The 23,671-nt window shown below is 39.2% G+C and overlaps 2 protein-coding genes across 7 annotated transcripts in view; one reads left to right on the plus strand and one right to left on the minus strand.

The window, feature by feature from the left end:
• FAM13C (family with sequence similarity 13 member C) overlaps positions 1–276 on the plus strand; it is a 117,730-nt gene extending 117,454 nt beyond the window's left edge. Inside the window, exon 22 of the mRNA XM_018911060.3 lies at positions 134–276. Within this exon, the coding sequence (XP_018766605.3) occupies positions 134–257 (124 nt within the window). The 3' untranslated portion in view covers positions 258–276. The remainder of the gene's footprint in view (positions 1–133) is intronic.
• PHYHIPL (phytanoyl-CoA 2-hydroxylase interacting protein like) overlaps positions 271–23,671 on the minus strand; it is a 127,688-nt gene continuing 104,287 nt past the window's right edge. For 5 of the 6 annotated variants that reach the window (XM_050976227.1, XM_030241060.2, XM_050976228.1 and 2 more), the window contains exons 2-5: positions 12,616–12,812; positions 7,584–7,758; positions 6,515–6,632; positions 272–3,101 (exon numbers count right to left, since the gene is read on the minus strand). In XM_050976227.1, the coding sequence (XP_050832184.1) occupies positions 2,567–3,101; positions 6,515–6,632; positions 7,584–7,758; positions 12,616–12,780 (993 nt within the window). In that variant the 5' untranslated portion in view covers positions 12,781–12,812 and the 3' untranslated portion in view covers positions 272–2,566. Of the gene's footprint in view, positions 3,102–6,514; positions 6,633–7,583; positions 7,759–12,615; positions 12,813–23,671 lie in introns of all 6 variants that reach the window. The other variant, XM_009087553.4, reaches the window with a different exon arrangement.

Genomic DNA, 23,671 nt, shown 5'->3' on the forward strand with positions numbered 1-23,671 from the left:
TCCTGTCAAATTATCTCAGTCATTTACAATCAGTAAAAAACCCCAATCCTCATTAGTTGTTGCAGAATTAATTTTTAAGATTGTTCTCTTCTTACTCATAGAAAGTGATGGTGCTTTTATTTGCTCTTCATAGGAGTCCTCAGAAAGAAGATCGGGTGCCAATGGCTGAGGAATACTCTGAATACAAGCACACAAAAGCCAAAATCAGGCTCCTGGAGGTTCTCATCAGTAAGCATGATATTTCCAAAACAATCTGAAGTGAATGCAATGCTGTGATATTGTTCTCTAAGGAAAAAAAAAATCCAAGCAAACAAACAAGTAGTGAAAAAGAGAAAGTAATTTTACAGGTCTTGGTCTGCTGCACGATTATTTGACACACTGAGATTTTTGATGCACTTTACCAATTATAATAGCTGTGATGAGAGAGGACAGCAATATGCAAGAATATTAAGCACGGGTGAGTGGAATATAGTATATATTTTTCCTTTTGAAAAAGCCTTGAAGTGCACTGTGAGAATGTTAAGAAATTAAAAGGATGCTGAAGTAATGTAGATTCTCAGTTTGACCTGCTCTAAGTGTGAGGAAATGTTCTGCAGGTTTTTAGTACACCTTAGTACATGCTAAAGTGCCACACGTTTGTTTCCAGAGTTAACATGTGTTATAATTAATTAGTAATGTTGGCTATTAAGGTGCTGATTCAAGATTAAAAGAATTTGAGTGAGTAAAGGAAACAGAACACACTCTAGCTGTGAAGACAGAGCTGCCATTCAATTCCACTGGCTTCAAAAAAAGGTGCATAGGAAGAAGCAGTGCCAGGGCTGGGAGCAGAGCAGAGTGATACTGCTTATGCAGGAAAAGGCCAGAACAAGACTCCCAAATGGAACTAGTGGTGTTACAGGAATAAGAGAAAGTGCTTGGCAAAATGAAACAGCTGCAGGTTGCTGAGAGAAGATGGAACAAATGTACTGGCTGCTGTCCTTTTCATTAGTTCACAGGACCTGGCTCACAGAATTTAGAAGTCAGTAAATAGATCAACTACATGCTAATTTTGATTTCTCTATTAACCTTTGCACTTTGGTTTGCCTGATGCTATAACATTCGCTTCTCTAACTACCAAAGCTCGTTTAAACGCATGCACTTTGTAAAATGTTGAAGTACTTCTTGTGTTATAAATTGTCACATATATATATAAAACCAGAACTAGATTATTGCATTACGCTAAGATATTTTGGATAGATAAAGTACATGGTATATAAGTGAGTGTCACAGTTATCTGATGAGGACTGCTAGACTTCTTGTTTACTGAAAATAGGGTTATAAAAAGTTATTTTTCCATTGGAGTTATGCATCTTTCTTAACTTTCAGAGCACCACACTTTGTAAAATTAAGGAGAATTGTCACCTTTTATGGTAGGCCATTGGTGTGAGAAGTGGACTAGTAATAGAAAGATTATCAGCAGGTTTTGTACTAGCAATGAAAAGCAGGGATTCTGGGAAATTCCTACCCCAGACAGAAAGGAGGGATGAATTAAAGAAAAAACAAAAGGGACTGGAACCAGTTGAATCATGTTTAGTGTTTTGCTTTACCTGTCATTTTGTATTGACCACATAGTACAAGCAACCTGTTTTTTATCTTGGTAAGAAGATTTTGATTTTATAAAGCCTATTATGTACCAACCATGTTTGTATTTATCTAGTATGTAATGGCATGATTTGGAAGATGTACACATCTTCAAGTAGTATGGAGGAAAAAATATGAACACTAAAAAAAGGAATTTTTTATTTTGCAGCCGTTTGTTGTTTCAGTGTATTGATTTAATAATTTATAACTTAACTTTTATGAATCAGAAATGGTCTTCATAAATCTGTTTTAATTAAAGTCATCTAGAGCAACAGGAACAGATACAGAGCTATTTGAAGTTTACAAACTACATCTTTGATAAGGGAAAATGATTTAATGACATGTATACAATTGATATTAAAATGTAATCTATATATTCTATATGATTGTATAATATTTTATACAACAGTACAAATAAAATATTTTTCTATTATATTTATTATGCCGAGACACAGTTTCTGTTTTCAGTTAGCTAATATAAATAACATAAATAACACTGTCAAACAACACGTTGGAAGTGCTGACATTTCTAGGCTCTGAAATTCAAATCATGCTGCAATTACAACCTTTCATGCTGTTCAGTTATCCCAGTACTTGTTCAGTAGTTAAAATGAATGCATATTTAAACACCATTTATAAGCCGTTATTTTTATTTTGCTAAAGCAGTTTATATAGGATTTTGTTATGTTTGGCAAGAAACAGAAACAATTTTTGCAGCATCTAGGTATAAATGGTTGCCAGAAAGAAATCCAGGACTTCTAATCATTTAAAGCATTGGGGAACAGAAGGGAAAGAGGGAGAGAAGAGATCCTAAGAAGGCTATTGGAGGTTTTGAAGACTGGTAGTTGCTTTTGGTGACAGCGGCATGTGCATGCTTCCGACAGAACTGTCTGACTATGGAAATGGGCAACAGAGGTTTGAAGGCTCCTAAGGAACGAGGGCAGTTTTAACGTCCAACACTGATATTGCAGGTCTTGCAGCTGGGATCTTTCTTTGCATTTGCAGTAGACAAGCTCATTAGTTGGTGACCAGTAATTTCAGCCACTGTGCCAAGGGAGAGATCCACAGGATCAGTGTAAATTACTTCCAAAATAACATCCTGGGCATGATGGTAAACCATGACCCCGTCTTCTTCATCGCAGGTCAGAAATTTGTTATCTTTTATGTTTAGCTGGGGAAGGCGCTGCTTACAGAACTCATCTCCCGGTGACCCCACGGGGGCGATCACGAGGATGACGTAGTGGTAGGCTGTGTACATGCAGTAGAAGTCTCCAAAGTACAAGTTAGTATTTGGGTTGAAGAGTTTTTCAGCTGCAATCTCATACCTGTATCTTCCATAGGGTGAATCTTGGGGTGGCTTGCCAGTGTTAAACTCAGTGTTGCAGCTAAAGAAGATGCCTTCCAACTTCCCACTGATTGGAGAGCCGTGGCTGCCACTGTTATCCTTAACAGAGGGCTGCATAGCATTCCCATGATGCTCTCTACAAATGAAGGACTGGTATTGTTTATTTTGTAACACACGGCAAAGAAAAAGTGGGAAGTTAGGACATCATGCGGTTTGGAAACAGGACTGAAGGGACACAAAGGAAAACCATTAAACTGAAAGCCGGGGTTAGTGTCAGGGTCTTAGGACCAAGCAAATCAAGTCCCATCAGACTTGGGAAGAGCTAGAATAATTACAGTTTAAGGGGAAAATCTCCTTTTCCAGCCTGCTTTCTCTGTCAGCTGTCTGTGTATCATAAGCAGGCAAAAAAAAAGCACAAACAAAAAAGCCCCCAAATCACAAATATCTTTAATTAGCTGATTTGTTCAGACTTACACTACATTTCTAACAATAAACACATGTTGAAAATTGCAAGTCAGTCTCCATATGCTGAATATACTGTTTGTTAATATGTATTTTTAGCATAGGCAGTATATAGTTCATGTAGAACACTACCAATGAAAGTTATTTCTGAAGGATGGTTTTTAGAGAGGTTATAGGAAAGAATGTCCTGTCTGCCAGTATTTTTTGTCCCTAGATGATCATTTCAAGTCTAATTGGTCTACCGCTGACTTCAATCAGTGCAGAGCTGGGCACAGAGAATTAGGCAATTTGGTTAGTTTCCATTTTGGTTGGTATCCAGCTTCTGCAGACACTAGTCCTAAGGGGAAAAAAAAAAAACCTAACTTTTTTTTTTAACTTAGCTCAATTTTATTCCATTGAAAAGAAATGTACAACAAACAAGTGAATTTTTAAAACCCCAAATCCCAAATTGCTTTCAGCAGCATTAGGCTGCTAAATTTAGGAGAATACTCCAAAACACCCCCTCTAACCCTCCTTAGCACCTGAAATTTTATGTATAGCAGGGCATTCCCCAGCATTTGTCCCCCACACAACTCTGGACATGCTCCAGTGGCAGCTTTGGCTCCCTCTGCACCTGCAACCACATCATACCTGAAAGGGAACCATCCCCTTTTGTAGGTCCTGCAAAACACCACATTTGCTAGGCACCCTTAGAACAATGTCTTTATACTCACTGACATGACAGACTAAATATGCATGAGGCTGTGGGGCTGGAGACTCTAATGATTCTTATATTTCCCCCTTGCTTTGCTTTTACTTTTTTTGTTTTCTTTTTTCCTTCTTTCAGGAAAGGGAAAAATAGCCAAGAAAGACTGTTCTCTCTCTCTGCTTCTAACTTGCAACAGGTCCATGTAAAATGGTGCTGTGTGGGAGAAGGTTTTTCTTGGTTAAAGTGGGAGGTAGCAGTCAAAGCAAACAAACTCAATCTATACATTACAAACCAGCTCTGAATCAACTCAGTAATATCTCCAGCTGTGATTAGTTTTTCATTATTTGTAATCTCCTCAGCAGCACAACTTTATTTTACTCTAAGATGCATTTCAGAAGTTTTCTAAGCCATTCAAATACTACCTACTTATTGTCTCAAGCCCAATTTCAAAAGACATTGATTGGAGTTGGGGTATAATTAGTATTTTATGACTGAAGAGAGTACTAGGGAGAAAAAAAGAGTGGAAAAAATGTTGAATAAGCTTAAATAACCCCCTGAAACCTCTGCAACCTGAAAAGACAGGCTTCATTCTGAGAAAGCAGGTTCCATTTCTGTGGCAAGATACTGACATCCAGTGGCCAATTAGGCTAATTATAGGTCGCCCTTTTGGGGGATCTGAGCTGCTTTTGGTGCTCCCAGCCCAGGTAAGCTGCAGTGACACAAACACTCCTTCTGAGCTCACCTTAACCCCCTCCGTTTGGTGCTGCTTTAGCACCAGGAGCAGCTGCCTGTCTGCCAATGCTACCAGAGCTTATCCAGGCTGTGTGATGACACCAGAGACCATGCAAGCATGGGATGACAAGGAATTTTCCCTAATAGGAAGCATGTGGTTAGGGCTTTTAACATAACATACAGACAGGTGTACTGGGGAAGGACTAGCCCTTGTGACTGTATTAGTCTATTTCTGATCACAAGAGGTGACCATCAGCCAGTTCTGGTAGCTTAGCTTCCCATTGGCCTGGTAAAACAGCTTTTTCTCTCCAGCTCACTAACAGAGGGAAACAAACCCATCTCTATTGGTGTCCAAGAACCAATAAAGAATAAAAACCAAGAAAGAACTTTGCAGGAAGAAGAGGAACAGATAGAGTGCAATCAATTAGAGTCACATTTGGCAGAACAAGGCCAAGCCCACAGCTATAAATGCACCTCAGTGGCAATTTTCAGCACTAATGAACACAAAGGCAGATGCACTAAGATTACATAGCTGAAACAAAGCAATGTGAGGATCAGAACAGCACAGACATTTCCCTTCTGTGGTATCCAGCCCAGGACTGCAGCAGTGGTTGTGAGGACCTCGAAGAACCTCAACAACTGCAATTTATTCTCTACCTCTACTGAGTTTTGCAGCTATGTGCAATAAAATAATCCTTCCAAAACACAGAAGGGGAAGAGCAAGCCCATGCTCTGCAACATCCAATACACTCTTGGAATAAACTAGATATCCAAGACTACAAAGTGGGAATGTTTCCAAATATAGTGGAGTCTGTTCTTTGAAGCTGGATTGCCTTGAGTTGTTTTAAAAACTTTCCATTCTAGGCAGGTACTAGTGGGACACTCACATAAAACTGAAATTATGTGGCCCAGCAGGAGCCCTATCTCCTGATGAATATTAAAGAAGCACAGTTAGTGGTGCAGTCTTCCAACACACTGCTTACCTCTCATCCTGTGTGGCTGCTCCTGCTCATGCAGCACAAACTTTGACTCCTTCTATCAAAAAGTCTGCTTTTCTCTTATCCTGATGCTTCCCACCACGTGTGGAGGGCACACTGGGTCTCCAGCAGAACAGGGAACCTACCTCCAGCTATCCTGTTTTTTCATTCCAGCTGAAGCATGGTGGTTTAACACATAATGCCCTCTCCCTCCCCACATGGTCTATAAATTAACATTCAGATTGCAGAGTCTGTATAACTGCATTTGAGCATGGAAATAGGATGGTTGTACATAGGAGAGCAAATATTTGAGATGGAACTCTTACATGCAGGCAGATGCCTGCGCACACTGTTCTACACTCCTCCTGTCAGTCACCTCACTCTTAATTTCTCAGTGCAACGGAAACATTTAGCTACTAAACTCTCTGTTATGATTACAGATGCTTTAATCAGGCTGGAGTCCCTATGAGTACCTCAGCTTCTGCTTCAAAACAGACTTTTATTGCCTAATGGAGGTGCTGAGTTAAGCAAGGTGAAAGAAACGAGTTGTGTTTTATTCTTTGCCTTCCTCTGAATGGGCTATAAAGCATACAGGCATTCTGCTCCAGCTTCAGCACAGCTGTCTCTATTTACTTATTTTCATTACTCCTTTAATTTGCCAAAGGACTTTGAATATGTTTAGTTTCTTACCTGATATAATCAAAGTATTCTTTGTGCTGATTCCGATAAAAAACAGACAGTTTAAGCATACGGCCTGCAATCACTTCAGCTTTTTCCAATAGCTGTGTTAGGTGAACTTTTGAATAATCTGGAAAGGAAATACAAACTGCTAGTACAGGGGTCAGGAAAAACCACAACACTCTCCAGAAGTCACAGACACGCAGGCTGAAAACTAGGAACAGAGCCTTGGTAATATACATCGCATCATGGCCCGGTTTTCAACAGTGGCAACAAGCAAACAAATGGCAGGAGCAGGTGTTTGTGATTCTCCCCACTCCTTCCTCATGAAGACTCTGCAAACCTGCAGCAACTTTCAGCTCAGGATTTCCTATGTTAGGGCTGGTTTCCCTGTATTTGGGACTGCAGTGCAGCTCAGGACTGCAGAGGAGCTCAGCTCTGCCCTCTCTGGCTCATACTAGTTGATAAACTATTTGCTACAATATACCTGGTAGTGAGCCAATAACCAATGGCAGTACTAACAAAGCTTGCTTAGGACCCAGCTTAAATGGCTTCCCAGCCAACACAGGATTCATACTGAACTTGCCTCAGGCCTCAGCTTTCACACAGGTTTACACAGTGACAGCAAGTCCTGTTCATCCAAAGGAAGCCTTTTAAATCAAAGACCGGCCAAAGTGACTCTCAAGATGGGGTGTTGATGGTGCTGAGGCTTTGCAGCATGCAGAGAAGGCAGAGCAGCAGAGTGTTTTAAGCTGTCAGAGAGCTGCTATTCTACCTGACCCCACAGGTGCTGGTAGCCAGTGACAGGCACACAAGTGGCCCTTTCCTAACCTGGGACAAGCAGTGGTGCCAGGCACAGCACTCTGGAAGAGCTAAGCTATTGCACAAGAAAAGGGCAGTCCAGCTGCCTCTGCTTTACATGCCTTGGCACATACAAAGCCTAAAGTGTGAATTCTAGTTTTCAGGGGTGACTATTTAAGGGCACAAGCACAGCTGGCACTGGCAGGTGACCAGCCCAGTGTGGCAGCAGAGGCAGCACCAACTGACTCCAGCCTGTGGAACAGGATCCCTCAGCTGTTACCTGCAGTGCAAAACTCGATGATTTCGCTCCACTCGGACACGACGTAATCGCCATCGACCTGCTTGGAGGCCGTCTGCACCGCCACTGTGTACTCTGTCCTGGGGCTCAGGAACCAGTGCCCGCGCACCGTCATGGGCAGGGGAACAGCCTTGGCCACCAGCTTGGTGGGCACATCCTGCCACAAACAAAACACCAAAGGACACAAAAGTCAGCAGGGAAACCAAACCAGTCTGCCACCTTATCCTTCACTGCTTTTGCAGCCTAGTCCCCAGCCCTGGCTCTTTTCTGCAAACTCGAGTTACTTCCCACAGTTTGTTGGTGCAGCAAGGTGAGCAGTGACAGAGGAGCATGGTGTAAGGCCTGTTCTAAGAGACATGGAGATAACCTGCATGTATGAATTAATTATTTGTTCCAAGTGACTGTAGAGTAATACTATTATATATAGCCCAAATATATAATTCTCTCTAGGGTCATTTATGCTTACATATGCAGAGACAAAGACATGCTATTGAGAACAAAGGTATCCTAATTTAAGAGATTCTTGTGCTCTCACTATTTTCTTTTGGCCAATGTAATCAAACAAAATTCCTCCTGCTGTCAATCAGTCCAGCTACACTGCTGCTGCTACCGTCCAAACTAAATTCCATTAGAGAAAATCAAACACATTGCAGAGTAACTACGGCTGGTTCACATCTTTCAAAATACCCTTCTGTACAGCAATGGCCAGAAGAAGAAAACAGCTTGAGCCTATCACAGAACCTCCTGCTTTTCCCCTCCACTACCCCTTCAGATCCTCTGTTTTGCTCTTCCAGTATATCACAGCCCCAGGGTGCAACCAAGAAAAATAGCTGCTTGTTGTAGTTGAAATACTTGATTTCTACAGTACCAAAGACTTTGGTGCAGACCATCAAAGGACAGAAAAAATGGAAGAATAGGACATTTTATGCAAGAACTGTGGGGGAAAGGACTCACAATGGAATTCAATGATTCTCTGTAGTGTACCTGAGGAGCTGTGATAGAATGAGAGTTATTTATTATTGAATATTCACCAGTAATAACAGAATAATAAGACAGCTGCCATGTGAAGGGGACACTTTAAATGACATCCTTAACTGTCCACCTATAAATACTAGTCCACAATCATCTACCTATATATAGTCCTATACCAGGACTATAGGTAGATGGACTACTATAGTTGTCCTATAGCATAGTAGTCTTTAAAGGAAAAAAGGAACAGAAGGGAGATATTTCCTGATCATGATCTCTAAGCAAGATCTGAAGGATTTTTTTCCCCTTGTTTTCTATTATGGAAAAAGATCTTTCTGCTTTTGTTTTCCTATCAACAAAAAATTATCTTCAGTTTCTAAGAAACTGTAAAATTAGCAGCTTGAGATATTACAAGAATTGATGTAATTGAGTGATAATCCAGGGTAAAATTTTGTTGTCATGATTTCTCTTTTGCCAATTATCATTTAAATCAAATAATAGTTGTATGAAAACTTTATCTGAAAAGGAGAGAGCTGTGCATGCTACAATTCATAATATGTAGAGAAAAATTTCAAAGAAAAAAAAAAAGACATTTAAAGCTACCACCCTGGAAAGCATCCCACTGGACTGAGTCTGCTACTGCTAATGCAGTCAGCAGGTGCCACAGTTATCGTCATCAGTGTTCCTGTCACCTCTTCTTGGGTTATGGTAAAAACAGCTTCCACCTGGGTCAGATCTCTGTGCTCACACCCTAGTGGTGGCTTTTTCCCCTTTAATTTTGTCTGTTTTCATGTAACATTAAAAGCCTTGTTGCCCCAAGTGTCAAAGCTTTACCCTCCAGCTGTGCATCATCTACCTCTTTTAACCAAACCCAAAAAGGGAGAGACTACAAAAAAAAAAAAAAAAAGGTAAAAAAGAAAGAGGTAGACCACCACAGACCTGAGGGTTTTATGTCTTGCACAGCTGGAGAGCAGTGGCAATGTGATGCTTCTCACAACTCTAATCTGCTGTTTTTTTCCTAAGCAAACACCACGTTTTTTTAAAGGCCACAATAGAGAAGAAATATTCAAACGTTCACAATGAGGTTCCTCTGGGGATTCTCTACTTCTCCCTTTCATCTCTCTTCTGCTCAGCTCTCATTCCTGGCTGAGCCACCAGAGAAGTGCAAAGCAGGTACTGTGCCAGCTCAAGGAGAGCCAGGATTCTAGAGTGGCAGATGGCCTCTCCACTACCAGCACCCACCAGACAGCTCTAAAGGTACCTAGATGGCAATAATTTCTAAGAACAGCCTGGGAGCTTTGAATAACTAAGCAGCAAGGTGTATGAGTCACTCTACTCTCCTTTTTGGGAAAAGAGTCAGCTTTCAGTATTTAACTTTCTCCCATTTCCTGTTACCCTTCCCTTTGCCAGGTCATGTCATAGAACACATTATAGGAACTCAGCACACCCAGATTCTGGTCCCAGTTTTGCTAAATATTTGAGTATTTTCTTAATTCATGGGAGTAATCATATTTCTATATTTTAAAAAAGAGAGGAGGTATGCAAAATGAATTGAAAAGAAGACAAAATCTTATTGCAATTCTAGTCTTTGCACACCAGTACCAATACAAACCTTCTCCTTCACAGAGATGGTGACAATGGTCAAAAATAATAAAACTTTATGCACCATAAGTATGCTAAACATACTTTATATATTTATCAACAGAAACAGTATTGGAAGGTTGAATCATTCCCAGGTACACATGAAAACAAAGAGCTCTCTTTCCTGATGTACAGCATGGATCTATCAGGTGAAGTCTATACCCCAAGTAACTTACAGCCACCTGAGCACACAGATACTTAATGTTAATTCTACATAAGTTAGAAAACGAACTGGTCCCCTGTGTTAACACCTGTGAGAGAGATGGCCACTTGCAGTGCTTTACCCTATCTGTAAGCTAGGTGAGGATGAATTCTCCTTGCATAGGCACCTTCAGGGTGCTGGATGGCTCCTAGGAATAAATCCCAATGCTCTGTTTTATATCTAGGCAGTAGGGCTCACTATTTTGTCTCTAAAAAAGCTCTGCTAGAAGAAAGGGCAGTGCTATCCCTCTGCTTTATGCAAAAGCTTTGTTAGGAAGCCTGGGGATGGGTGGGGACTGAAATTAGCTGTGAGGATTCAGTGCTGGGCTACCAGCTCCTGCTGCTGAGCTTCAGCTGGGAAACTCCTATGGCTGACCTTAGAGGGAGGAAGGATGCTTGTCTTGAACCACACCTGGTATCTTGAACCACACATTTGGAATCTGAGCACTTCAATTATCAACCAAAGTTTGTTCTAGAAGTTGTGCTAAAAATTGCTTAGCACTAAAGATGCATGAAAGCGAACCCCAAGTGCTCTGTGCTTTACTATTCTCCATCCTCTCTCCTCTCTGGATCTCTGTCATTCAAGCTTGGGAACAAAACCACCAAAAAATCACACCAAAAAAATCTTAACCAAGTCACTAACAATCAATTTCTAGTTAATTCTGACAAGACATCCAAATTATTCATCATTTCACTTGACAGATTTTAGTCTCCTGTTCTTACAAAATCAATTACCTTTGTCCTTTGACTAAACACTACAGTGCAATAAAAAGCTAGGGAATTGGTGAGAAACACAAAATAAATCTAATAGCTTTTCTTTATGATACTACCAATATCCTTTCCCCCTCCTCCATTGTAAGTCTAGTCTCATCACTGTGATAAAGATTCTGAAGTGTATGTGGTGTTTTCTCTACTAGGATGGTTCTACTTTTCACAAAAATAAATGTTCCAAGAATACACCAGTTAACACATGAATGAAAAAACCATATAGAATAATAAATAAATGAAATTAGAAAGAATCCATCCCTCTTTAGAGAGTATATTTATTCTTGCAGTGTAAAATGGGAATTTCAATTCAAAGGCTTTCAGTCCAAAATTAGCAAGAGTAAGAAAAAAGCAAAAATACCCTACTTTATTTGCTATTACAATTAAAAATGGGGCATAATACATGCCTATTATAACATTAAGTTTAGTAGTACTTCACACACTGGCTCCTAGCAACTGCAACAACCTGGCCAAATATGTAAAATTCTCAATTTCAAGAAATAGTAAGTGATTTCTTTTTTTTACTCTTACTGCATATGTTACTTCCAACAAAAACCACCACCAACAAAAAAGGTCAAATAAGAAAATTATACACCTGCCATTAACAGAAATCTTATGAAAAATACTCTCACAATAAAAAGCCTCAGAGAAATTGGTGGGAATATCTTCTGTTTATCTCACTGGCTTAGAAGCCTAGAGTTATTTAGGTGCTGAGAAAATTTCAGCCCTTACATTTGTTTGGACAGTTATTTGTGCCTTGGCAAACTTTATCTTTTAGACAATGCCAACATTATTTTTAAATTTGAACAATGTTCTATCTCAATGTTTCTCTAAACATCTCAGAATTTCAATTGCTCTGAGGTCAAAGTAAATTTTGCTGGATTTGGTAAGTAAAGCATTTGCAGATCCTACAATGCCTTCAATATGTTCCTGCACCAGAGGCTTGAGGAAAGAGGCCAGATGAATATTCAGGTCACAGTGCTGAATGCTACAAACTGAAATTGCTGGAAGCCTTCCTGAAGTGCATTAGAATTTGTGGCTCTTCTGTTGAAATGATATGTATTGCTCTCAGGAGTCTCACTGAACAAGGACAGGCAGAGAAAACACACATTTTGTAAATAATGATAAAGAACTAGTGAGGAATAAAAATGGCAGTCTTGCACTACATTGTAGAGGTACCAAAAATGCTTTCAAATGAAACAGAAAAGGTAATATGCAGTTCTCTGGGAAACAAATGTATTTGTGTGTACATGCACACACGCTGGAGACAGAGAAGGTACTCTGAGTAAACCAAAATTCCATCAGATTAATCAAAACCCACCTTTGCTGGATATCCAATTCCTGTTTCCCATGGCCTGGCTTTGAAAGGTTAATAAACCACAGAGATTCATCTGTTTAAAATCAAGCATTTGTGCCTTGATTTTTAAATGAAAATTACCTTGTGTTTGAATTTGTTGGAGTTCTTGTTTTCTTTCTTGTTGAGATCGATGAAGTAATGAGTAATGCGATCCTTGGATTTAGAATCCATGTCCCAAGAAATCTTGAAGGAATCACACGTGATGTTACTTATTTTGATGTTGTGTGGGACTGGAAGCTCCTCCATCTCTGCAATCCCACTGTCTTGTGATTTATTCCCTGCATGGAAAATAAGTATGATTTGTTCAGTGAAGGACCCATTTGATCAGTGGTTTGTGTGCTCCAGTACCAGCACATCCCTGAACAGCCTTTCACAAAGGCTCAGAGGGGTCCTCAGCAGCCACTGGGGTACAGTTATACAAGTCTGGATGTCAGTGATGGAAAGCAATGGAAAGGAATGAAATTCCTCAGGTGAATAAGCACTAATAACATGGTGCACAGTGGCTGGCATCACCACTGTGTGCACTTGCAGGCTGACAGGACAAACCACCTGAAGCTGTCAAGTGCTCCAAGGTTCAGTTAAGAAGCCAGCAATGCCCACAGTTAACATAATGGCCCTGTTCATATCTGTCAGCAACTTAAACACAAGCAGAAATCATATCCATGCTTAAACCACATAAGCACAAAACACAATCTCTGCAAGGCTTATAGATGGTGGATGCATATACACATATGTGTTCACATATTTAAAACAGCAACTCCTTTGAAATGAAACAATTAAGACTATGATGAGCCACAGCAAAAGGAACACACAAGCAAACTTCATTTTCTGTTCTTTCTTCTTCCTGTTTTCCCAGGTGAGACCCTGCAGGTTTTTTGGGAAGTTCTTTTCTAAGTACATATAGGAGATGAACAAATGACCATTGACCCCAAAAAGAATCACTGGTTCTAACTTTAGGTCTCCCCTTAGTTCCCAAGGCAATTTTAGAGTTCAGCATTCCATGAACATTAGAATGCAGAAATGTTAGGTGTTCTTGCACTTACATAAGACTCAAGTCAAAAGTGAACAAATGAAAATAAAAAACCAACCCAGCAAGCTGAGAAAAAATACTGGGTAAAAAATGAAAAAATCTATATGATGTAAGAGAAGAAGTAGAGGAACAGAACAGAAAAAAAAATGAAAACTGAATATAGATAAGGACAGATAGAACCAAAGCTAGTGTCCCTATAAGAAACTCAGGAAAGCTCCCAAATGATGAAGATAGGAAACTCTTGCAGGGATGTGAGACAACGCATTGTCAGAATCATTCATAGTCACATTGAATTATAGAAAAAGATAGTATTTACACTTTCATCATAACTGCTAAAAAATGATAAAAAACTGAACTCTGAGGTGTTTAGGCAGTAATAAAAGTAAAACTTTACTTGGAAAACATTAGGAACATTTCAGCCTCTCAACATAATCTGCCAAAGAATTATTCCAGCACTTCAATGCAGGAGTATTACTGTTAGCCTGATTGCTCAAAATTCTGCTCATAGATATGTGAAAATCAATCACAAAGTCTGCAAAATTCATAGATCTCCAACTACCATTGTGAATAATGTCTTTTTACTGATGACTTCAAGAACTAATAAAACTATTTTTCAATTTTTGTCTTATTTTATGCATTTACATCCAAAAGGTTGTCTATTCTTCAAACATTCTATTGCTTGTTTTTTTTTTCTTTTTCAACTAATACCAAAATCAGTTAGTGCATGGTTTTGCTCAAAATGCCCCCCATTTGTGCCATACACAGTGACATTTTCAACAGCTGCACTGGCTGCAACAGACTCAGAAATACCAGTCATTACTGAGAGCTTTCTCCTCATATGAAAGATGTGGTAAGTGCTTTTCCCAACATGACATTTCAGAAAGCCAGCAGGGAGAAAATGGCACTGCTTTCTTTTGCAAGCAATTTGTATTTGAAAGATGACTGAAAGCTCTGCCAGGTACACTGAAAAGACTTCATATGATCAGCCCTTCCAAGAGCAGGGCTCTGTGTTTATGTAAAAGGTGGAGTGTGGCTGCTGAGGTTCTCAGAGCTGGAGAGCTGGACAGACTGAGACCCCAGCACACTGAACACTGTGTAGCATCCTGAACAGCCATGCAGCCAGGAAATCCAAGTCATAAATCCACAATAGCTCAATGTGCAAATTATTTGCCTAAAAATGGGCTTTTGTATTCCATAGCCAGCGCCTGAGCTGTGTTACAAACAGCCAAGGTGGTTTCAGACTCAGGACACGTGTAAAGCAGTAATGACCATTCACAAAAACTAACAGAGAGAAAGAAACATTCTAGAGAACACTAGTGGCAAAGAGCAAAAGTGCTTCTGGAAATAGGTATAGTTTTCTGTGAGTTTCTTGGTATTAATATTTGGCACACATCTTCAGATATCTGCACTCCCATTCCTTTTAATTTCTTTGCTTTTGAAGTGAATAAATAGCTGTAAGTAAATGTCAAGCGAAAATCTTCAGGTAATTTTTAGGGTTGGGATATGGGTTAGGGTTGAAAGAGTCAAAGAGCCTACAGCTTCAGGAAAACTGGGGCTAAAGGCACACCAAGGCTATCACAGCAGGGCCTCAAGACTGCTGCTCCCACATCCTTTCGATCTGGAAACCCATGGGGCTGGGTTAGGGGTAGGGTAGTGCTTAGACAGAAAACCAGGAGATACAACACACGTATTTTAGGGGAAATATAAAGACAACAACGAAATTGAAGCACACCTAACATGGCAAGCTCCTGAAGAACCTCCATCTCTAACCCTGGCCTGTTCCCCAGTACTGAAAGTTTGCTACTAAAAAGAAATCTCAGATTCAGTGGTGATTGTTCTGTTCACCCAAACCATGTCTGCACTCAAGCACCTCAAAGCAGCCTTTAGGTTGCTGCAAATTTTTTATGGTGCGTGAGACATCCAGAAGCCACTGAATGAATAGGGAAAGACAAAAGCACAGGGAAGCCCTGGTGATACCCTACAAGCAGTGACTGGGAGGAAAGTCAGTGGAACAGTGGTGACCACAAAATCCTGTGTGCCACCACAATATTCCCCCTACACTGATGTAATTTCCCTCATTGAGGCTGCTGTCATGCAGGAGAGGGTGCACCAAGTGCTGGGTGTAGTGTCTGGGAATACAGACAAGACATTAACTCCTGCAGTTACTTCTGTGAGCTGTTAGCTCCATGAAAACCCAGGAATGTGATAAGGGAAACGTGACTCAGGTTCATGAGCCAGAAATAAGCGAGACTGTACTCACAAAGTACAAAATTAAAAGCTAATGCTAGATGCTTAATGCATTCTGAGAAGATATTGGAAAATCAAAATATGTGTAGATGAGGATGAGAAGCATTTTCTGAGACCCTGAAAGATTAGGTTTATATATATAGATATAGATACCAACAGCACATGTAATAAACACACTAAAGCCAAACAGAAATTTATAATGTGAATCACATTTAAAAAAAAAAAAATTCATCTTATTCAGATTTTAAAATTCATGTCCTGGGGAAATCAGAATGTGGTGTTCTCAAGTTAACAGTTTCAATAAATGACAGATATTAGCGATGGTATTTTGAAGAAGAAATATTTGATGAGAGGGGATCTATGTCTAAGAGCACACGTGTCTTAGGTACCACGACATAAGAAATCCTCCTATAGATGTGGATGCTAACAACTGAGAACAACTCATTTACAAACAGGAACTCCCATAACATGAGCAGAGAAACACTTACACCTTCTGAAATATAAAAGTTTCTACCTTTTCTTGTCTTGATAATTCAATAGATAGGTTATATATCAGATCTATAGAGATAAAATATTGTAATTAGAGAAATCTGATATAGAATGACAATATTTAAGTGCTGTACTTGACAGTGAATTCTCCAATTTACTGAGAAGGTATTTAATTTCCTCAAAAATTCAATAGAAGGGAGAAAACTTCATTCTGTATAACCATCAAAAATGACAGGGAAGTGCCAGGAAATTACATATTAGCTGCTACTTTAAATTTAACTAAGCAAAAATACAGTCTCATTTTTTCCTCCTGTGCTCAGGAATGAATGGCTCCCAGTCCAACTGCTGGCTATACAGAATAATTTTACAGAGCCAGGACAATATGTCCCCACCAAGCAAATAATTAACCTGAATACCAACATTTCAGTGTTCACAGCAACACCTTGTTCAAGAGACAGTGAAATCACACAGAGGAAATACAAATGCAACAACATTAAAAATATTAAATTGAGGCTGTTATTTGTTAGGCTATGTAAGTGCACTTCTCTAGGATAGTTACTCTATTTCAAAGCTCAAATTTTATCCACAACCACAGAAGTAATGTTGATGTTTTGTTTGTGCCTCTTTTCATGTACAAAAAAATGAGTGAAGAGTCTCAGACTCTTAAGTATCTCTCTCTTCTCTCCCCCAGAATCCTGGTAAACTACCCCCGAATAGAGATTTTTACACTTATATAAGCATATTTAGGAATATTTTCTAAATAAGTATCCTTGTAAAACTAATTCCTAAATTAGATAAAGAGAGAATGCCTGACCCTAGAAATCCTGTTAGAGGGATAAACCCCTCTAAACCTTCTCCTCATTTCCTCCCCATTCTGATACTAGTGCTGTGCATTTTCTAGTAAGAAATGTGCACTGTGTTCAATAGTTTAAAAAAATAGTTTCAAAAATAAAGCATTACTTAACTATAACATGTATATCTATATTTACTGAGTGTCTTTGAAACATGCATATACACTCAGATTCTTATTGCATGGATTTAACACCTTAATTTGTTTCCTGCTAATCTAGGACATTGAATTCAGCAGGAATATTCCACACACAAACCAAAGAGAATACAACTGGACTCTGCGAGTACAACTGTGCCTTCAGTACAGGCATCCTCTTCAGCTGAGAATGCCCCCCAAAGAGTGCCCACATCAACAAAGCACTGAGCAATCTCTGGATTGCCTGGTTTCTGTGCTGAAAAATTTGTCTCGGCCCCTTACAAAGGACTCGATTCTTCCTCCTTCTCACACGGAGGATGAATGCACTCTACAAGTGGCGCCGTGATTCACATCAGCAGCAGCTCAATCTCTCACTCCTGCCACTGCCAGCCAGAGATGTGTGCAGGCTCCCAGCTCTCTCCAAGCCTGGTTTCTCAGGGGCTGCTGTCACCAGGGGCCTGCAGCCTCGCTCTGCAAGGCTGGAGGTGCAGCACAGCAGCTGGGGGACCATGGGTGTCCATGGGAAACCACGTGCTGTGAGCCCCATGCTCCAACACTCACCCAGCCCAGGTGCTGATTTAACAAAATGCCCCTGAACAAAAGCAGATGGGACTGCAGGGGCTTTGTTTCCTCAAATGTGTGTGTTCCACCAACACCACTGGGAATACACCAAGTATGTGTTCCACCAACACCACTGGGAATACAAAAGCACAAGTGGCAAACCTGACAGCTAGCAGCAGTACCATGGCAGATTTGGAACGTATTTATGCTATCAGAACTGAAGGGCTCTGGTTTACAGCTCATTCTCTCAGCAGGCACTGAATACAAAATTATGTTCAATAGGAAATTAGTTGTATCTTTACAGAGAAGGTTACTATAATTAGTAAGCAGAAATTAAATAGTCACATTATAACATTTCTGTGGAATATAAATTTTGGCATAGATACTAGATTCTCAACAGTGGATTTGTTGGGCCATATGTATTCCTTCTAAGTTAATGATAAAACCTAAATATTTCTTAAATATGACAGCAGAAACAGTAACAAGACAAAAACCCAACAATATTCACTCCTGTGACAAGACCATAGACATCCTGCATTACACCTGGAATAATTTTGAAACAAAATATGCATCTGTTAATCCAAAAGCAAAGGCTACTCTCCAAAAGATTTTATGCCTATGACTTGCAATGATATTTAGGTACAATTTTCATATGATGTACATAAAATAAATATATGAAATATATATATATATATATATATATATATATATATATATGAATGAATATATATATATGAATATATATATATATATCTCTGTGTGTGTGTGTATATATATGTATATACATATGTATATGTATATATATATGAATTTTCCAGACCACTGTGGAAACTGCTAATACTTTTACTCTGCTAATACAAACAAAAATACTGACAAAACCCATCGCCCGTGGCAGTGAGCCTCCTCAGGTTCACTTTGCATCCAGTGAAGAGAGGCAGTTTCCCAGATGGGGTAATCTGAGTACCTACAGGTAACTCTCACATTTAACTTGGCCCTGGAGGAATCTAATTCTTTTCAGAGACTAGAGAGGGAGGTCACAGAAGCTAAGAGCTAGCTGAAGTTACCCTTTATAATAATTTCCTAAATTACACTTGTCAATTTGACTGATTCTCATGATGCAACAGCAATTTGCAAGATTTCTGCCAGAGAAAAAAGAAAAATAATGGGGATAAATAGTATGTTTTGCATTGTAGCCAATTTCTGAGCTCCTTAGCAAAGAAATCTATGTGTCACTGACTCAGAAATATCCTTTGACTAATACTTTAAAAACTATAAACTTTTCAAGAAAAATTTTTCTGAATTTCTGTGTCAAATACATCATTTATCCCCACAATATTATTTTCTGAAAGCACTGATAGGATCAAATATCTCAGGACCATTTAAGCTTGAATGTGGATGAATTTATAACTTGTTAACTTTAATTATGGACAAATTATTTAATAACTCTAATTTAATTTTAAATAAATAGTGCATTTAATTGCATCATTAAACTAATTCCTCAAAATAATTGTTTCCTCTCTTGCTATTACCATACAGAAAATTCAGATACATCACTGTACATTGTCCTCTGTTGCTATCAGTCAAATGGTCTAAATCAGCAACAATTCTTCCTTTGATTTTTGACCTATCCTTACTTGAAACAAAAATTTAAGTAATGAGTAGTAACATCTTCAGAAATAGCTAAATTATTTGCAAAAGTCTTATTGCAATCAATGGAATCTAAGATGAGTTACTCATGAACTTCTGAAAACATGATTACCACTATGTACACAAACTTCACAAACCCAAAGCAAATCAGATCAATGGCTAAACTGGCAAGGCTGACCTTACTCTTTCACTAAGATTTAATTGTTATTTGATATCCTGAAATTATTTGACATCTCAGAAGTATTTAATATTTATACCTTACTCATTCAAAACTAAACCACATTTTCAGAATGTCAATAACAGCCAAACCCCTAGACTGAGTATTGAAATGGAAATAGATGAAGTCTATGTTGATATAATTACCTTTTTTAGAGTTCCTTTTACTCCTATTAGATATTTTTTGAAGAATATTTGTTAAAAAACTGAAGGTCTCTATTCCTTCGTAAAGTACTTGGTGTCCCACAAGGTTGTGCCTTTATTATTGAATTTTTCCTCTCTTCTTTTTGCAATTTTACTACAAGTAAGTTGAGGAGTGTTAACACAGTAATATGCTAAGCTAAACGCACACAGCTTCACACAAAATTTAGTTTTCACTGTATTAAAAATAGATGGAGAAAATATTAAAAAGGAGGATTTTATTTTCAGATGAAAATATGGAACTGTAAGGTTGTAAATAATCATGTATGTTCACTTTTCTTAACTAAGCACTAGGAAACCTGTGAGACTGAAAAACCACTTAGGCTAGAAGATTAAACTGCCATCCATGCTATCATGACTATTCTCCACTGTATCCAAGATAAGGAGATCTATTGAGTTCCTTTGACCCTGCCATGCTCCAAGGACTGACCAAATTCCTGGGTGGAGAGCTGAGAAGTGCTGGGATCTCCTTTTATGACCCATGAATACCAAAACTGAAACAAACTGAATTGGCCAGACAAGCTAGGATTGAGTGCAAATGTCACCACCATCCACCAGCATCTTGCTCCTCATCCTGTTTGCTGAGTGACTCCTTTATGCAAAACAACTTCTATCCAGTTCCCTCTAAGGTTCTCAGCCTGCTTTTACTAAACCTGGCTTCATTTTTTACTGTACCTTGTCACATAAAGTTAAACAAGCTTCTCTGTGGCCTTCTGTGAAAGGAGAGTTGCAATATGAAAAAAAAAAAAAAAAAAAAAAAATCTACTGGCAAACCATCAGTTTTCACAGCTCTGCCATTAGAGCCAGGCAAGGGCAATTCTGTCTTTCTGAAACCAAAAAGGACATTATTATTTCAGGCCACAAACACTAAGTCACTGCAGTATTTCCTCCTAATTAAATACTCCCATTTTGTTCAGCACAGCAAGCCTGCAGTACATGGGTGGTAAGTGGCTCTTCTCAGCATGTATTGGCTACAAAATACATTTGAAAAACAAATTTTAATTAAAATGTGCATTTCTCAGTTGCTGAAAGGGAAAGAAGGTAACAAGGGATGTAAAAGGCTCTAAACCACCATCTCACTTAATTTGAATGTCATTGAAAAATTAAAATTAACTTAACAGTCCTTACACATACAACTAGTATTTGAGTATAATACATACCTTCAGTTGTACAGAATTCCAATATGTCAGAAACTACTACAAAATCTCTCCCAGATCAACCTATCATATGCACTTCATTCATTTAGCAGAAGTCTGTGTTATCAGATCTCTATTATTATCTAGCCAGTGTGAAATTCTGACCACACTTCAGACTGCACTCAGGCCCATTTTGTGGTATATTTTTGTAAGGATGCTATCTCAGTGCTGCTCTGCTGAAAACTGGGAATAAAATTTTTCAGCAGACTCCCACCCTGTTGATTCCTAAAGGGGCAGATTTTGGAGCAGGAAGAGATACAAAGCTTTTAATGGCATGAGGTTTGTCTGTGAATAAAATGTACAGCTGTGTCTGAGACTGTGGAACTGCCTATGTCTCCAGGACTAACAACAAAAGAAAACAGATCTCATATGAAGGCACTGACTGTGTGACCCCAGACAAGTTGCTTGGGGCCAGATTCCGATCCAAGTTACACTGCTCTGGGTCACTGGCCTAATTGCTCCAGTGCTCTTCAGCTAACAGTGTAATTGAGGCAAAGCATTGCCCTTACTTTTCCATTGCTTTTAATATTAACTGTGTATTAGAGAAGTGAGTGGCCTTTCATGATTTGTGCTTCCACATGTCACTAAAGAAAGGAGAGACACAAACAGTTCCATTTTAGTTTATTACTGTGAACCTCATTCATATCAGTTTACCTCATTCTTTGGCTGGCAACAAATTGTGCCATTTATTGCAGCTGTGTCTTCATCTAAACCAAAACGTGTTCTCTACTTCAAGCTGAGTCATGTGAGTTCAAATCCAGCGAGATGAGGCAGCCTTGTATTCACATGAGCTTTAATGTGACCTGCCAGCTTCCCCGAAACTGCAAGTGCCTTGATCACAAAAGGATTTTTTCATTTAAAGTCCACTTTCTTTCACCAAAGGGAAGCCCAGACACAAAGGCAAAACTTGGCACTTGAAGGGCAGCAACTCAAGGCTGGGTAACATAGTTTTACTAAGAATTTTCCTTGAGAAAGTAGGGTGCTTAGCATGAGTGGGCTTTTGTAACTCTCTGGATACCCTGGCAGTCTGCAGCATGAATGAGCATTTCTTTACTTCAGTGCACTGGCAATTGCTGGGTGCTTTTCACACACATCTCTTGTAAGGAATGGGATTTGGCTCTGGTTTACACTAGTTTGTGCTTTTTAGCTGTGATTTGAAATGTATTACATATTCACAATAGTTCAGGAAATTCTGCATTGTAACTTGTACTGTTCTATTTTACATTTAAATTGTATGCACGTTTCAGAATTGTATGCCTGTTTCAGACTTTCTCTCAGGCCCTAACAAATAAAGGATATAGGGGTTTTGAGAGTCCTTTTTTTTTTGGCAGGAGTTGCTCTGTTTCGTTTTTAGCTGGTTTCCTAGGGAAACTAAACATTGCCAAGGCCTTTAGATGTAGATCTGCCACTGGTTGACTGTTCCTAACTTTTGAACCCCTGACAAGAGCAGAGAGCTCACAGATAACTTAGGTTGCTGTCAGTTTCTTTAAGGCAGGCAAGCATGCAGAAATGAGAGGATCCTGCTAAAAACTCCTTATCAAGAGGAAGGCTACAATGAGGTCAAACTTTTCACTGTTACTAGAATATAAAGATGACACAGTTATGAATATTGTAGCCAAAAGAAATCTTTCAGCAGTCTTCACCACATTGGAATTCACCCCTCACTCAGACATAGTATAGCATACTGACCATGCATATTTATTAAAAGTCCCAGCTGTAGCTCATCAGCTTTCTGTCCTGATGGCATTTGTGACAGAACTCTCCTGTAGGTTATCTAATGAAAATTGTCTAATGGAGAGGAGAAAACTCAAAGTGAAGTTTTGATGTAATTAAGTTAAAAGAAACCTACATCAATTCTAAAAACATCAGATTCAAATCCATGGTCCTCAATAACTCTCAAATTGCTCTTTAAAATAAGCACAGATCACTTGGCTACTTACAATAGTTCCCATTATAATTTTTTCTGTAGTCTTATTATGCAGGCTATCAACAGCTATTGGACTGCAACAATGGCACCAATCATGATGATGACAAGACAAAAATTGATTAGCTATAGAGGAATAGCTGCACAACCTTCTACAAATTCACAATGCCAAACAAGTTCCCTTGGGTATGGTACTTCAAAAGAATTCATATTCAGATTCGTTTTTCATCTTTTGGATTTAGAGCATTTAAAAGCATCTCAAGGAATGCTTTCCAGTTCCCACTCACTACTATATGAGCTAATCTAATAAGCATACTGAGATACACTGAAGGATTTAGATTCCCTCTCTGGCTTCCATCTCCAGCACTACACACTGGCACTAGGGCTGACAGCCCCACCAGGCAGCCTGGGGGCTCCCTGATGGTCTGCTCAAGGGAGCAACACTGAAACCAGCTGAGCATTACAGGATATACAAAAATAAAAAAAGGAGAATCACTATACATAGAGATCGTGGTTCTGTCTTCCCTGCACTTTTCCAGTTATGAGAAAGCACAGAGTACTAGATATGTTCCCACCACACAAGCCATGCTGGGCCACCTGGCTACCTGATGTGCCACAAAACCTGAAATTAAACTCTCATT

The sequence above is a fragment of the Serinus canaria genome, chromosome 6 (genome assembly GCF_022539315.1).
Source record: "Serinus canaria isolate serCan28SL12 chromosome 6, serCan2020, whole genome shotgun sequence".
NCBI classification, from domain to species: Eukaryota; Metazoa; Chordata; class Aves; order Passeriformes; family Fringillidae; genus Serinus; species Serinus canaria.